Here is a 12,959-nt window from a genome sequence, read left to right as displayed (position 1 = left end):
TGTTGTTTTATATGATTTATAAAGTAAGCTATGCTTATAATGTAGTGTTTAATTATAGCATATTTTTAGCAATTAATTAATAATTAAATAATAAACAACAGTTTGTTTCAGGTTTATTTAGCATGAGAATTTACATGTTTCGTTTCTGGTGGTAACGTGTCCTTTTAAAGGTGAGGTGGTTTTGTGAGGCCTCCCTGGACTAATATATTCTGATTCCTTGTTTATTTCTAAAGGTTGAGTAAAAGGATACGTGCTGTTGTGTTTGTCCTTCAAACAAGTGCTGTACTTTGTGTACCTGTGCCTTGCCAAAAAAAGGAGGAAAAAACACCCCATAAACACAATTTAAGTTTCAAACATTTACTCATGAATAATATCTGAACAAATTGATGGAGGTAAAATAAACTAGTATTTAGGAGCCTTAATAAGTCCCCATGCTAATTGTGCTGGCCTCCTTGGAGTCGCAAAATAAATACTTAATTGTACATAAAATCACTTCATTCATAACAATGTTAAACTGTACTAAAGCCTAGTGCACACTAGAAGACAAAATCTCGTCCTCCGTGTCTCATGTCTGCAAAATCAATACAAAATCACAAATATGTCCATGGATCTATGCAGGAACAAAATTTCAGGATCATTCCCACAAAGACAAAGAAGAGAATGATCTTAAAAGTGAAGATAGGAAACAGGTTTTTAAATGTTTACTTGGACCTTCTTGTTGGTTATCCGTGGAATGTGCCAGTTGTTTAGTATTACTGAAGTGTGATTTGAGTGCCTACTGTGAATCGAGGAGATGTTTCCATTATGCACACACAATTTCAGGTTTATATGCAGGTGTGTTTTATAGTCCTGCACATACACCGTCACTGGCCCTTGATTCCTCTAATGTTGTTTACAGTGACACCATAATTCCATTTCATCTAGGTTTAATGTTAACAGTAATCTTGTTCCGAACACATTCAGACATAAACACACAAGCCCTGAGAAACACAGTAAGTAATTTCACAGTTCAAGTACAAATCCCATCACAAACTCTCCAGACCGCTCAAAAAAGCAGTATCCTTCCTGTGGAAACTACAATATGAGAGGAACATCCTCCCAAAACAAGCGCACATACAATCACAACATACATCCTGTAAAACGTCATAATATATAACCTTCACTCATTTCTATTTCGTGAATTTAGTGTAGACTTCCTGGTTGTGTTGGTTGAGTCCCAACGTTTCCTGGCATCAAAGGAAGGGTGCTTCTAAACATTGCTAAAGATCCGTATTCTTCTGAGCTGAAAGTCAAAAGGGGTGTGGCTATAGTTTATCCTTCAAGAAGCAACTCAGAGGAGCATTGCAAGAAAAATCCTGCTGTTGCAACCAAAAGCTGTGCATCTTGCCGTGGTTTCAGAGCAAGACCATTCTCATAGAAACTCTTTCCTTGGATTACTTTTTGGAATTGACCCTACTTTCCTTGTACTTGCAGCCCAGATCCTTAACCAAATCATTTTTCTGAAGGTGTACCAATAGGGTTAAAGGGTCTTCAGGTGATTCACTCAAGTAAATTAGATGGTTTGAATGTAGAGGCTTGTTCACACCGAGACGAATATTGCACGTGATTATCGCGTTTAATGCCTCGTGACTTAACAAAGGGCATCAATGCGAGTCTGCACACTGATGTGCACTAGCCGACCAATGAGATTGACAATTTTGTTCACATGCCTGGAGCTGCTGAAGTTACAGTAAAAATGACTTGGTGATGCTCAAGCACAAAAAGATCTAGCTGAGCATACATTGATACCTAATGGACAAAGAGGAAGTAAATATACCAAGAAGATGCATCGAGGCAAGATGAATGTAGAGCTGCTGGTTTCATTGGTGTCTGAACACAAAGGGCTTTATGACAAATGTAACAGTGACTACAAAACTCTCGATAAGAGGGAGCTGTTATTGAGAGGAATTGCAGATCAAATAGGATTCTGTGTGTACCGGGGTAATTCTGTTTTTCATTAAACACCATCTAATGTCAGGGAGTGAATTTGCACATTGCTTGGGTATGAACACAAAAGACACATCAAAAAACGTTTGTGATAAGCATGTGCAAAGACCATCCCGGTGTGTACAAGGCTTAAGACTTTTCTCTAAGAAAGTATCCTTTCCTTGGCATAAATCTTGGAACTTATTATTTTTGTCCGATCTTTTCCCAAAAGGTCACCAAGCAGGACTAAACATATCACTTGGAAGGGGGATACATGGTCAAAGGAATGTCCTCCAGTTGGTTTCCTCCAATTAAGAACAGTCTTAACTTGGCTATTTTGGCAAAAGGAAAAAGATTGTTCTGAAGGGTTTTCTATTAGGGTCTTCATTTGAGTAACTAAAGTAAAAGATAAAGGGGATGTAGAGCAAGACCATCTTCTTGGAAACGCTGTGGGTTTTTCTACTTTGAAATGTCCTTGTGCTTGCAGCCCAGATACTAAGCCAAAAGTTCACCAAAAAGGACCCATTCGGCTTGGGGCTGCATGGTCAAAGAGAGTTGTCTTTGTTCCCACTGGACAGTTATCACTTTGAAACTTTTGGGCAAAAGAAAATTAGTTTTCCTTAGGTGTTTCTACAGGGTTTATTGTTCTTCAGTTGAGTAAAATCTGAGGGTGGGGATGTAGTTGGCAGAGTTCAGCTATTATGTTGGCCTTCCAGAACTTATTGTACTGACCCCAATTGTTTTCTCTGGAAGTCTCCGATTCTCTTGCTCTTCGTTGTCTTTCTTTTGATCATCCCTTTGTTGGTCTCAAGAGTACTTGGTATTGGAGATCTTCTTCCACAATAGTGTTTTGAGGTTGTTCAAAACAAGGGAATGGTGCACTTCCATCTGTGAGGCAAGCCCGCTGAGCGTCACACAGGTGCGTAGCTGTTTCTCCAGGTCCTCCCTCAGATCCGACGGAGCTCCGAAGAGTAGAAAGTCTTGCAGGAGGGCACACACCTTGGCCAAGTTGGGCTGCACCACCTCCACGTTGCACTGCCTTGCCAATCGGTCACACGTTGCCATGCAATCTCGCCCATAAGTGCAATCGGCATTTGCTTCACAAGTTCTCCCTCGCAGAAACCCTTTGACAGTTGCCTCTGATGCTATACTTTGAAGGTCTGCCATCTTGAAGTCATATTTCGTATTGTAGCTGACCCGTCTTGGGCTTGCGTCACAAATGTAGAAGCTTCCGTATATGCCATGGAACACCTCTTCAACAAACTCTAGAAGTCCAATGGTGATTCGAGCTCTGCGGGGCCATGCAGGAGCAAGCCATTGGTTAAAAGCGACACTCAGCGCCTCAGGAAACACTGGCTTCAGCCAACCAGGCACCTCCAGCCTGAAAAGGGCACTGTGTGCTACGCGTTCAGTCACATAAAGGTCTCCGCAGAAGCCAAGCAAGTGTGGAGCATGTTCTTTATCTTGCAGTGCCACCATTAAAACAAATTCATTGATCTGAAGCAAAGCCCACACGGATTTCGCCTCTGCTAATGAAACTTTGCCATCGCCGTTGACATCCGCCAGAGAAATCACGCGAGTTACTAGAGTGCTAAGAGATGATTGCTCACCAACACTGTCCTGTGAATGAATGGAAGAGGGAAAAGGGATTTTAGAACCTCCAATGTTTTATTTCATAGACTAAATATAATTTATTAGTAATCAAAAAAAAAATTATTTTATATTGTTCATACATAAGCAGGGTTAGAATTTAACTTTTTCACTTACCAGTCAAGTTACCAGCCATTCATAACTTTTATTACCCAAAAAAATTTATAAAAATTACCAAAATAAACCAAAAGGATGTGGACACTGGATGTGGACATGTGGAATCACTTGAACTTTGTGTCAAATCTTGCCAGAAGATAAGGCCGATTCTGTAGCCAGAAAGCCTGTAGTGTGGTGTGTGTTTCTACACTATATACTATGTATTTTCTAAGGTCTGGTATGCATCTTCTACTCTTAGATTTATCTTTGAGAGTTTGATATTTGTATTGATATGATTTGATATCTTTGAAATGGCTATGTAATTGGAATAATACACATTTACCTGACTGGTAATAAATTGTTACATTTGATTTTATTCTGTTTTACTTTGTAGGGCTTAAGGGGAATTTCCATTTAGGTCAACTGGATGTTGTTCGACCAACCTAAATAGGGCGAGCCTAACCTCGGTTTATTTTAATATTATTCTAGCGAAGTGTACATTGGGAAACCATGGCATGACCATACCAATGCTACCATCAGGGAAAGTAATGTTGGTTGGCTTAGATCTATAGTAGTGGTCTTGCTTTATTCAAGTGATTACAAATCTATGGGGGTTAATTAAAAGTACTTTTAGAAAGAGCAAGCATAGTATTGGCCATCTAAAGTGTCAGCCTGTCTAATAACCAAGACTGCCGAGAATGTGACCGTAACATATGCTAACGGCCGAAGCGATATCTTTAATGCGACATGAGCACCCGAATGAACGAGTACAATAATATTAAAGAATAAATAAAATAATCAGATGTCTAGATAAATTATCCAATAAACTATCAATTACAATTGACATTCTAACTCAAATGCGAGGTCATAATAAAATGGAATCAGATTAGATGAAAAAAAAATGGAGTCAGATTTGAATTTAAACTAAATTTGATAACTTACTGCGCTGAAATGATCAAACACACAGGAAAACATGACCGAACACACAGGAAAACTTCATCCATCACTGGAAAGCTCCACTGGACCAATTGTGTGGACCTTGCACTTCAATGCAAAGGAAACCAAGTGCGCCTGCCACACCGCTATTTATCAGGGATGTTCAAGTAAGCTAGATGGGCACAGAGGCTGTGCAATTAGACTGTTTTTAATATATCATAATGACCCACAAGTTCAGTATTTGCACTAAATCTGCACAGGTTTGGCTTAAATGAACTTAATGAAATTAATAAGTGAACTATTTACAAAAAAGTAACCTGCCAAATTGGCTAGTGATTTGACAGCGTTACTCGCCACAGCTAACTTTAACCCGCATTTGGTGGGTTGGAGGGTGTTAATTTCAAATCCTGTACATAAGTAATAATAAATAACAAATTCTTAAAAAAATAACTAAAAATAAGATGAGAGCAACAGAACTTCCTATAATTTCCCACACTTCATTGGGAGAATAACTTTGAAGGGCTTGTTCCTTTTTTAAAAAAAAATGGCCAACAATAACATCTACAGTCATGAACTATGATTTTCTACTGTGTATTTCTAGTCAGAGGTGGGTGGTATGTATGATTTAGGAGAAGGGCATGTTTTCATTCTAGAGAACATTTATTTCTAATTAAATTTTCTATAAAAATCCATGTATTTGTGTCGATATGAGACCATTGTCAGTATTTTTGGTAGTAAAGTAATAATAAATTATATTAGTAGTGGCTAGTAGCTATATACACTAGCATAAAGATTAGCCTCAACGTGAACCTACATGGACTACAAACTTCTCGAGATCTTTAAAGTACGGCCTTTTTAGAATTACGCATGTATACTGAAGCATACACGGCCATTTACAGCACTTTGTGTGGGTTGTGTTTAAGTGTGTGTTAGTGTTGTCCTCCCCTGTGACACTGAGAGTGAGTGTATTGTTCTGGCTGTGACCTTTTCAAGCTCTTTCAGTTATTTTTGGCTTCTCTTCCGTTACCCCTCTCCCTCCCCTGCTCTTTCTCCATTTTCACCCTCCTACAGCAGACCTTGAGGAACAGCCGAAAGCTCAGAGAGGGCTTGACCGTCTTATATCCGTTTCTGCTTTGCTAAGCAGGACATACACATCTCCAACCAGTCACAACTAGGGCTGGGTGACATATTGAATATTTATATGATAAATATATATATATAAGTCCTAGCCACAACAATTAAAGTTCAAATTAAAAACATCAAGATCTAGAGTTTATGGACAAGCTTTCTAGAACTAGAATATAAAACGGGTTTCTGTGTAACCACAGGTCTGATTTATTGCTATATTTGTGCATCCTGTGAAAATGAAGAAAAAAGTAGATCAAAAGACCTTGAGAAAGGAATGCAGCATCGCTCTGAATTCATCCATGGATGTTCCTCGGGTGGGTTTATCGTAGAGACTGTTGTCATGCCGTAGTGGAGAGTCAGGACTATTTTCTCCTCTCATGCTTTCTTCAATCCCACACTTCACCAGTACAGCTTTCTCCTTCCACACAGCACTGTAGACCTGCAATATAGTATATTACATATAAATACATATTATGTGTGCTAGATGTCTTTGTATATATATATATATTTTTTTTTTTATTTGATTTGATTTATTAGACAGTAAAAAATAAATGCATAACATGAAGTCATCATAGTGACATTATACATTAATCAGAACTGTCGAGGATAACACAAGAAAGTTAAGAACTTATAGAATTTGTAGTAAATTAAGCTATACAAATAAACTGTTGTTCAGAGTTTGTTGAGTAATAATTACTTTAAAAAACAAGATATACATAATAAATAATGTTATACATTGCGGTATTGAGAAGCATGCAATTTTTTTGAAAAAGCAAACATGAAGTAACATTTCTAGATGCACTGCCTATTTGGGGGATAAAACTGGTATGGAAAATTATCCTTCAAACATTTTTTGTGAAAAAATGATCTGTGTGTTTTTGAGAGTTGACCTGGTGTGTCGGTGACGTTGAAAGACAGCGTTGAAGAGACAGTGTTTTCTCCTCGCAGAGAGACTTACACACTGCCCCCGAGATAACACCTCTGCGATAATGATCACACTGAAACACACACACAGGAAACAGGCATTAACCACAAACATCTAGTCATCTTTTCTCGGTTTAACAGCCTTGTGCCAACAACCGGAGGACAAACGGTCAGTCAGAGGACAGAAGGCTTCATGACGTCATAATGGACTGCTGCTTGGGCAGATGATGACCCACAAATACACAGATCAGCTTAAAGGCAGCATATTACTTCTTCTCATCTGCCTTCTCGCGTTTCCTTCTCATTTTTATTTCTGATACCTACCAAAGTGGTTGTCAGGCAACGTGTTGCAAAACAAGAGCTGAAAAGCTTTTAAACTACAGCACTGAGACACACACACACACACATATATGGATGCATATTCTACATTATTTTTAAGGTTCTGAATGCCAAAATGGTTTTTAAATGTTGCTCAAATTGAGGTTTTTCAGAAACTAGTACCTTAAAATGACGGTTCACCCAAAACTGAAAATTTGTCATCATTTAATCACCCTCAAGTCATTCCAAACCTGAATTTCCTTCCAACAAAATAAGTAACCAAACAGTCGCTGGTCCCCATTGACAGTCAATGGCTACTGTCAACTGCTTGATTACTTATTTTTTGTAACATATACCTATATTCTTTAAAACATGTCTTCTTTTGCGTTTAGCAGAAGAAATGAATGCATACAGGTAAATTAGGTCTGAATGTTTTTCATTTTTTGGGGTGAACTATTCCTTTAAATCTAGGTTTGGAAGTTTAGTGCACACACAGGTTGTATGGTCAACTTTACGGTAACTTTTTAAATCATTTTTAAGCTAGTTACGATACACTTTAGTTGTTTGAAAAGCACAATTTTAATTGTTTCATGAAAAAAAAAAAACGATATGACTAGGAATATAAATCATCCCAGTAAGAGGAAGTTCTACTTTCCTGATGGGCTTGTGTTTACATCCTGAATACAAAATTTGTGATTAAACTCAATCACACTGCGTGATTAGCATACTGTTAAAATAAAAAGGAAACATTTATATTTGGCTTCTATAATGGCATAATTATGATCTGTCAACTCTCTCTTCTTTTTAATTTTCCACTTCCTCTCTCATTCTGCAGTTATGTACAAGGACTTCCTTTCAGAGAAATGCTTGAAGGCAAAACAGCACAAATATTACACCATCTGTGTGTATGGAGTGGATGTGAAGCGTTTGTCAATCATCATGAATCATCCTCAGTTTTTACCTGCAATGCAATGAAGTGACAAATCCTGTCTATCCCATGTTGGTTTCTCCTAAGTGGCGGGAAATGGCGCTCATGGGAAGGCATGTGCACCTAAACTCATGCATTATGGTGGATGCTGTGACTTACGATGAGCATGGTACAGACGTGTCCTCTGCAGAGCTCCGAATAAGAGGAATACTGCATATAGAGCACCCAGCTGGCCACCAGAATCCCAAACCACGCCACCAACAGGTACTTGACTTTAACTGCAGGTAAACGGGACTGAAAGAGACACCATAAACTTACATATACACACACAACGATATTTCACATGACATATGTAAGCTTTCGTTTGTATTACATTTTTAATGCAGATCTTATTTTCACTTTCATACGTGGAAATAAATTGGATACATATCAGAATTTTGCAAAGTGGCTTCAGTGTAAAAATCATGCAAGTTTTTAAAGAATATTAATTTCAAAGTGAACATTTCATCTTTCAAATTAGAAAATTAATGTGATAATTAGAATTTTGCCACTTTCATATGTTGAAATTATTTGGATACATATTAGAATTTTGCCATCATCCAATCTTTTATCTTTTATCTAGAAATATCAAAGACAATTCATAATTAATTTTGTATAAATGAATGTGTAATGTGTGTGTGTGTGTATATATACATATATTTATATATATATATATATATATATATATATATATATATATATATATATATATATATACACACACACAGACACACACACAAAAACACACACACAATATATAAAACAGATAACACTTTTTATTTATTTTCATAAATCATATTTTTGTTGGGTTTTATTATGTTAGTTAGCTGTATAGATTGATATTAATTGGAATGGATGATATATGTATAGCATTATACTAAACAAACAAAAACTAAGCAAAACGTAATATAAATTCTAGTGCTGTCAAACAATTAATTGCGATTGATCGCATCCACAATAAAAGTTTTTGTTTACATAATAGATGTATGTGTACTGTGTATATTTTTTATGTATATATAAATAAAACACACAGACTTATTCACATATTAAATTAAAAAGTTAAATATATAAATTTAAAATGAAAATGTAAAGCTTTTTTGGGTACATTTTTTCTCAATGTTTTGCTTTGAACAGTGATCGCAGAAATGTAATCAGTAAATCCAATGTGGTTCTAATTTCATATAGTAAGAAAAAATGATATTGAATTACATTCTGAAATGTGATGATGACGTTATGAATAAGCCAGGCCATTAAAAAGGTCATTTGAAAAACCTTGTATTTGAACATAAAATCTAAATTGAGAACTCAGCATCCAATATGAACAGAGCTTATGTTACTTTGAGAGACCAAGAGGGAGAAAGTGACATAAACAGATATTCGTGGTCATTAGTATGAGCCCTAACAAGATTAAATGTACTCTTTTGGACAGTTTACAGGTGTAAAAGGGCAGAGAATGCCAAAGACAGCAACTGCTCTCTGTGCTGGAGTGGGAAAGAGTATGTGTGTTTGTGTTGTGTGACTCAAAATACACATATCAGATTACTGCCGGTTGATACCGAAATTTACTCAGTGTGTGTGCGCTCGCAGAAAACAAGGTTTGAACAAGCAAACCCTAAAAACAATTGCAGCACACTTTAAAATACATTCATGCTTTATAAATATTCATTGAAACCTTTAAAGGAATAGGTCACACAAAATCTGGCTGAAAATCTGCTCAGGCCATCCAAGATGTAGATGAGTTTGTTTCTTCATGGGAACACATTTGGAGAAATTTAGCATTACATCACTTGCTCACCATTGGATCCTCTGCAGTGAATGGGTGCCGTCAGAATGAGAATCATCCATAAGTAATCCACACCACTCCAGTCTATCAATTAATGTCTTGAGGAGTGAAAAGCTGCGTGTTTGTAAGAAACAAATCCACTAAGCCATTTTTAACTAAATCTGTAGTTTCTGGAGAAAGTGCAAATCCTCTATACATAATAATGCTTCCTCGAGTGAAATAACTCTATCCCCTGTTGTCCTCTCACATCAAATATCCACCCACATATTTGTTTAGAACTGGTTTTGCTTCTAAATTGTGCTTGATCTGTGCATTATTTCTCTCCTGATTCAGATGAGATGTCTCCTGGAGGAAGCGTTAAATGAACTCATATTTTAGCCAGAAGCAATGGTTTGATGTTAAAAATGTCTTTAATGATGGATGTTTCGTACAAACATGCAGCCTTTTGCTTCATGTTTGCATTAACTGATGGACCGGAGTGATGTGGATTATTTCTGCATTATTGTGATGCTTTTATCAGCTGTTTGGACTCTCATTCTGACGGCACCCATTCACTGCAGAGGATCCATTGGCGAGCAAGTCAAAATACTGATAAATTTCTCCAAATATGTACCAATGAAAAAAACGAAATCATAAACTAACTCATATTTCTTGGATATTTCTAAGGGCACTTAAATTTTAAGCAAATAAAATTTTGTGGGTGAACTCTTTCAACAAATACAATGAACAAGGCTTTCAAGCATGCAAAAAAGTTCATATGACCAAAATGCAATTAATTATCCACTGATCTGAAACATCTTACCTTAGGACTTCTTGGCATATGCATTAAAGTTCATGATGTTTGCATGAAATAATTATTCTTTTTCTCCCATCAATTTAAATAAATCCACAGATATAGTTCAAAAATTCCAGCCTAAATGGTCTGTTCACAAACTGAATGGATTCAGTTCATATCATATGGACCACTTTTATTATATATTTATAATGCTTTTGCATCATTCTTGAAGACTGAAAGCCTTAAATCCCCATCTACTGTAATTCCATGGATGGAAATAATACAAACACACATTTTTCCTTTTTTGTTCTACAGAGTAAAGAAAGTCATACAAGTTTGCGACAATATGAAGGGGAGTAAATAATGGCAGAGTTTTTATTTTGTAGTGAACTATCCCTTTAATAATGGTCTGTTGTCTGCTGAACCTGAGGAAATGTGCTTTTGTTTAATTTCAGGTTGAATCCCTGCTGTTTTCGTTCTCTTGTAAGAGAGAAACGAAAGATGCAGTTGTCATCTGTGACATCTTCAGCAATGAATCTGACAGAATTGACCTACACAGTCTCAAACGGTCACAGTGTGCACTTGCACTTGCAGTGAGTGCACTTATGAAAGAGAGCTCTTAGTCCGGATCAACAGAAATACTGCCAGCATTAAGCACTCAGACCAGTCGTGTGTGTGTGTGTGTGTGTGTGATTAGCTAAAGCTGGAATTAATGCCAACAATTAAACTGATAAGTTCTCTTTCATTTGATTTATGTAGCTTGCCTTTTAAAGAAATCTGAAAGATGCAATAGATTTAAAACAGAAGCTACAGTGATGGTAATGTATATGGATCACATAATGCATATTGTCAAACTGGATCACAAATACATTATTTCAATAATTATAAGGAGTACAGTTACGCATGCATTTTCTTTTCTTTTTTTTTCTTTTTTTTTTTGATGTGTTTATATGTTACCTTTAACAATCAACTTTTAAAAAATTTGCTTAATTTTTTTTCTGGTTATTTTATGGCAGGTTCCCCCTATATAACTCAAAATGGCAACTTTTTTCTGAGCAAAAAATGGGAATTTTTTTATATAGAGTAAAATGTGTGACAACTAGCCCGTTTTCCTTATCATGGTTCTAAATGACTTACATCTTAATGCATCACGATTATTTACGCAGTATTCATGGTAATACCATGCCAAGGAAACACATACCATGGTGTCATACTCAAAAACATGGTAATACCATGGTACTTTTGAGTTATTTCTATATATTAATAAGGAAAAACATTGTCTTAATAACCAAACATTGTCTTTCTAGTGAAAAACTTACCTGTAGACCCTTAGATAAGGGACAAAAGAGCACCAGGTGCACCAGCCTGCGTAAACCCCTCGGCATCTTTACAGTAACAATGATGATGTACAACACAAATAAAGATTGCTCTCCAAACCCGCCTTCACTTTCTCATCTCGTCTCCTCCGTTCCAGGCGGCGCGACAGCAGTCTTCTCCAGCATACACAGAGCAAAAATACTCATTTACACTTATTTCATCGCCATGTGCTTTCGTTTCGGGATGCAATCGGCCGTGCGATGGAAAAACATCCCATGCTTTTGGAGCTACTGCTCAACTCAAGGACATGCGCGCACGCGCTGCATCCAGAGACGCGCGAGCTCCAGGCATCATCCTCGCGCGACTAAATGTGATGCGGCTAAAGATGCGTTAAAAACCAGCTCTGACATATGCGCGTTATTTAGACCGATGTTTAATTCTAAGGGACGTATTGTCCAAAAGATCAGCGCAAATCTGATGAATGAGATGGTGCTGGAATGAGAATCACTGACGATCAGCTGGAGACGCGGCCTCTCTGCGACGCTACAAAGCGTCTTAAAGGGGTAGAGACCCTGATTTATGATACCGACAGAAAACAAACAACACTGTCTCTTTAAATGTCACTGATTGTTACAGAATAGTAATAAAGGCAAAATAGGATATCTTCAAATATCACCAAAAATAAAAATATATAAAAAAGAGAAAAATATATTTATTTTCGATTTTTAATTACCTTTTCCTTCGATATATATGTATGAATATCCATTAACTTAAATAAGATATAATTAAGACAAAATAGCTTTAAATGTGATTAAATAAAATAAAATATTAAATAAAAATAGATACATACCTTTGATTTTAAATACGGTATGATAGCCTATGATTAAGATCAAAACTCCATGGGGCTTAATGGGGAAAACAAAAATACAATAAAATCAATTTAAAATGAATAATCAACAATGTTTAGCCTATAATAAAACAGAAAAATAGAGAATTACTTTAAATAGAATGGAATAGAAAATAAGAAAAATCTATAAATTCAACCATATTTTCTTAACATTGGGTAATTCATCAATAATAATTATTTAAAAAGAATAAAC

General features: G+C 36.4%; 1 protein-coding gene across 1 annotated transcript; it reads right to left on the bottom strand.

Moving 5' to 3' along the window:
• Positions 1–346: 346 nt before the first annotated feature.
• Positions 347–12,395, bottom strand: LOC113038989 (protein FAM69B-like). The gene is made up of 5 exons (XM_026196828.1): positions 11,862–12,395; positions 8,105–8,239; positions 6,666–6,773; positions 6,038–6,214; positions 347–3,585 (listed from the first exon to the last, which is right to left on the bottom strand). The coding sequence occupies exons 1-5, from the start codon at positions 11,925–11,927 to the stop codon at positions 2,773–2,775; spliced, it is 1,299 nt and encodes a 432-aa protein (XP_026052613.1). The 5' UTR covers positions 11,928–12,395; the 3' UTR covers positions 347–2,772.
• Between the last annotated feature and the right edge of the window lie 564 nt (positions 12,396–12,959).

Source organism: Carassius auratus, chromosome 21, assembly GCF_003368295.1.
Source record: "Carassius auratus strain Wakin chromosome 21, ASM336829v1, whole genome shotgun sequence".
Lineage (NCBI taxonomy): Eukaryota > Metazoa > Chordata > Actinopteri > Cypriniformes > Cyprinidae > Carassius > Carassius auratus.
This window is presented reverse-complemented; position numbering and strand designations above follow the sequence as displayed.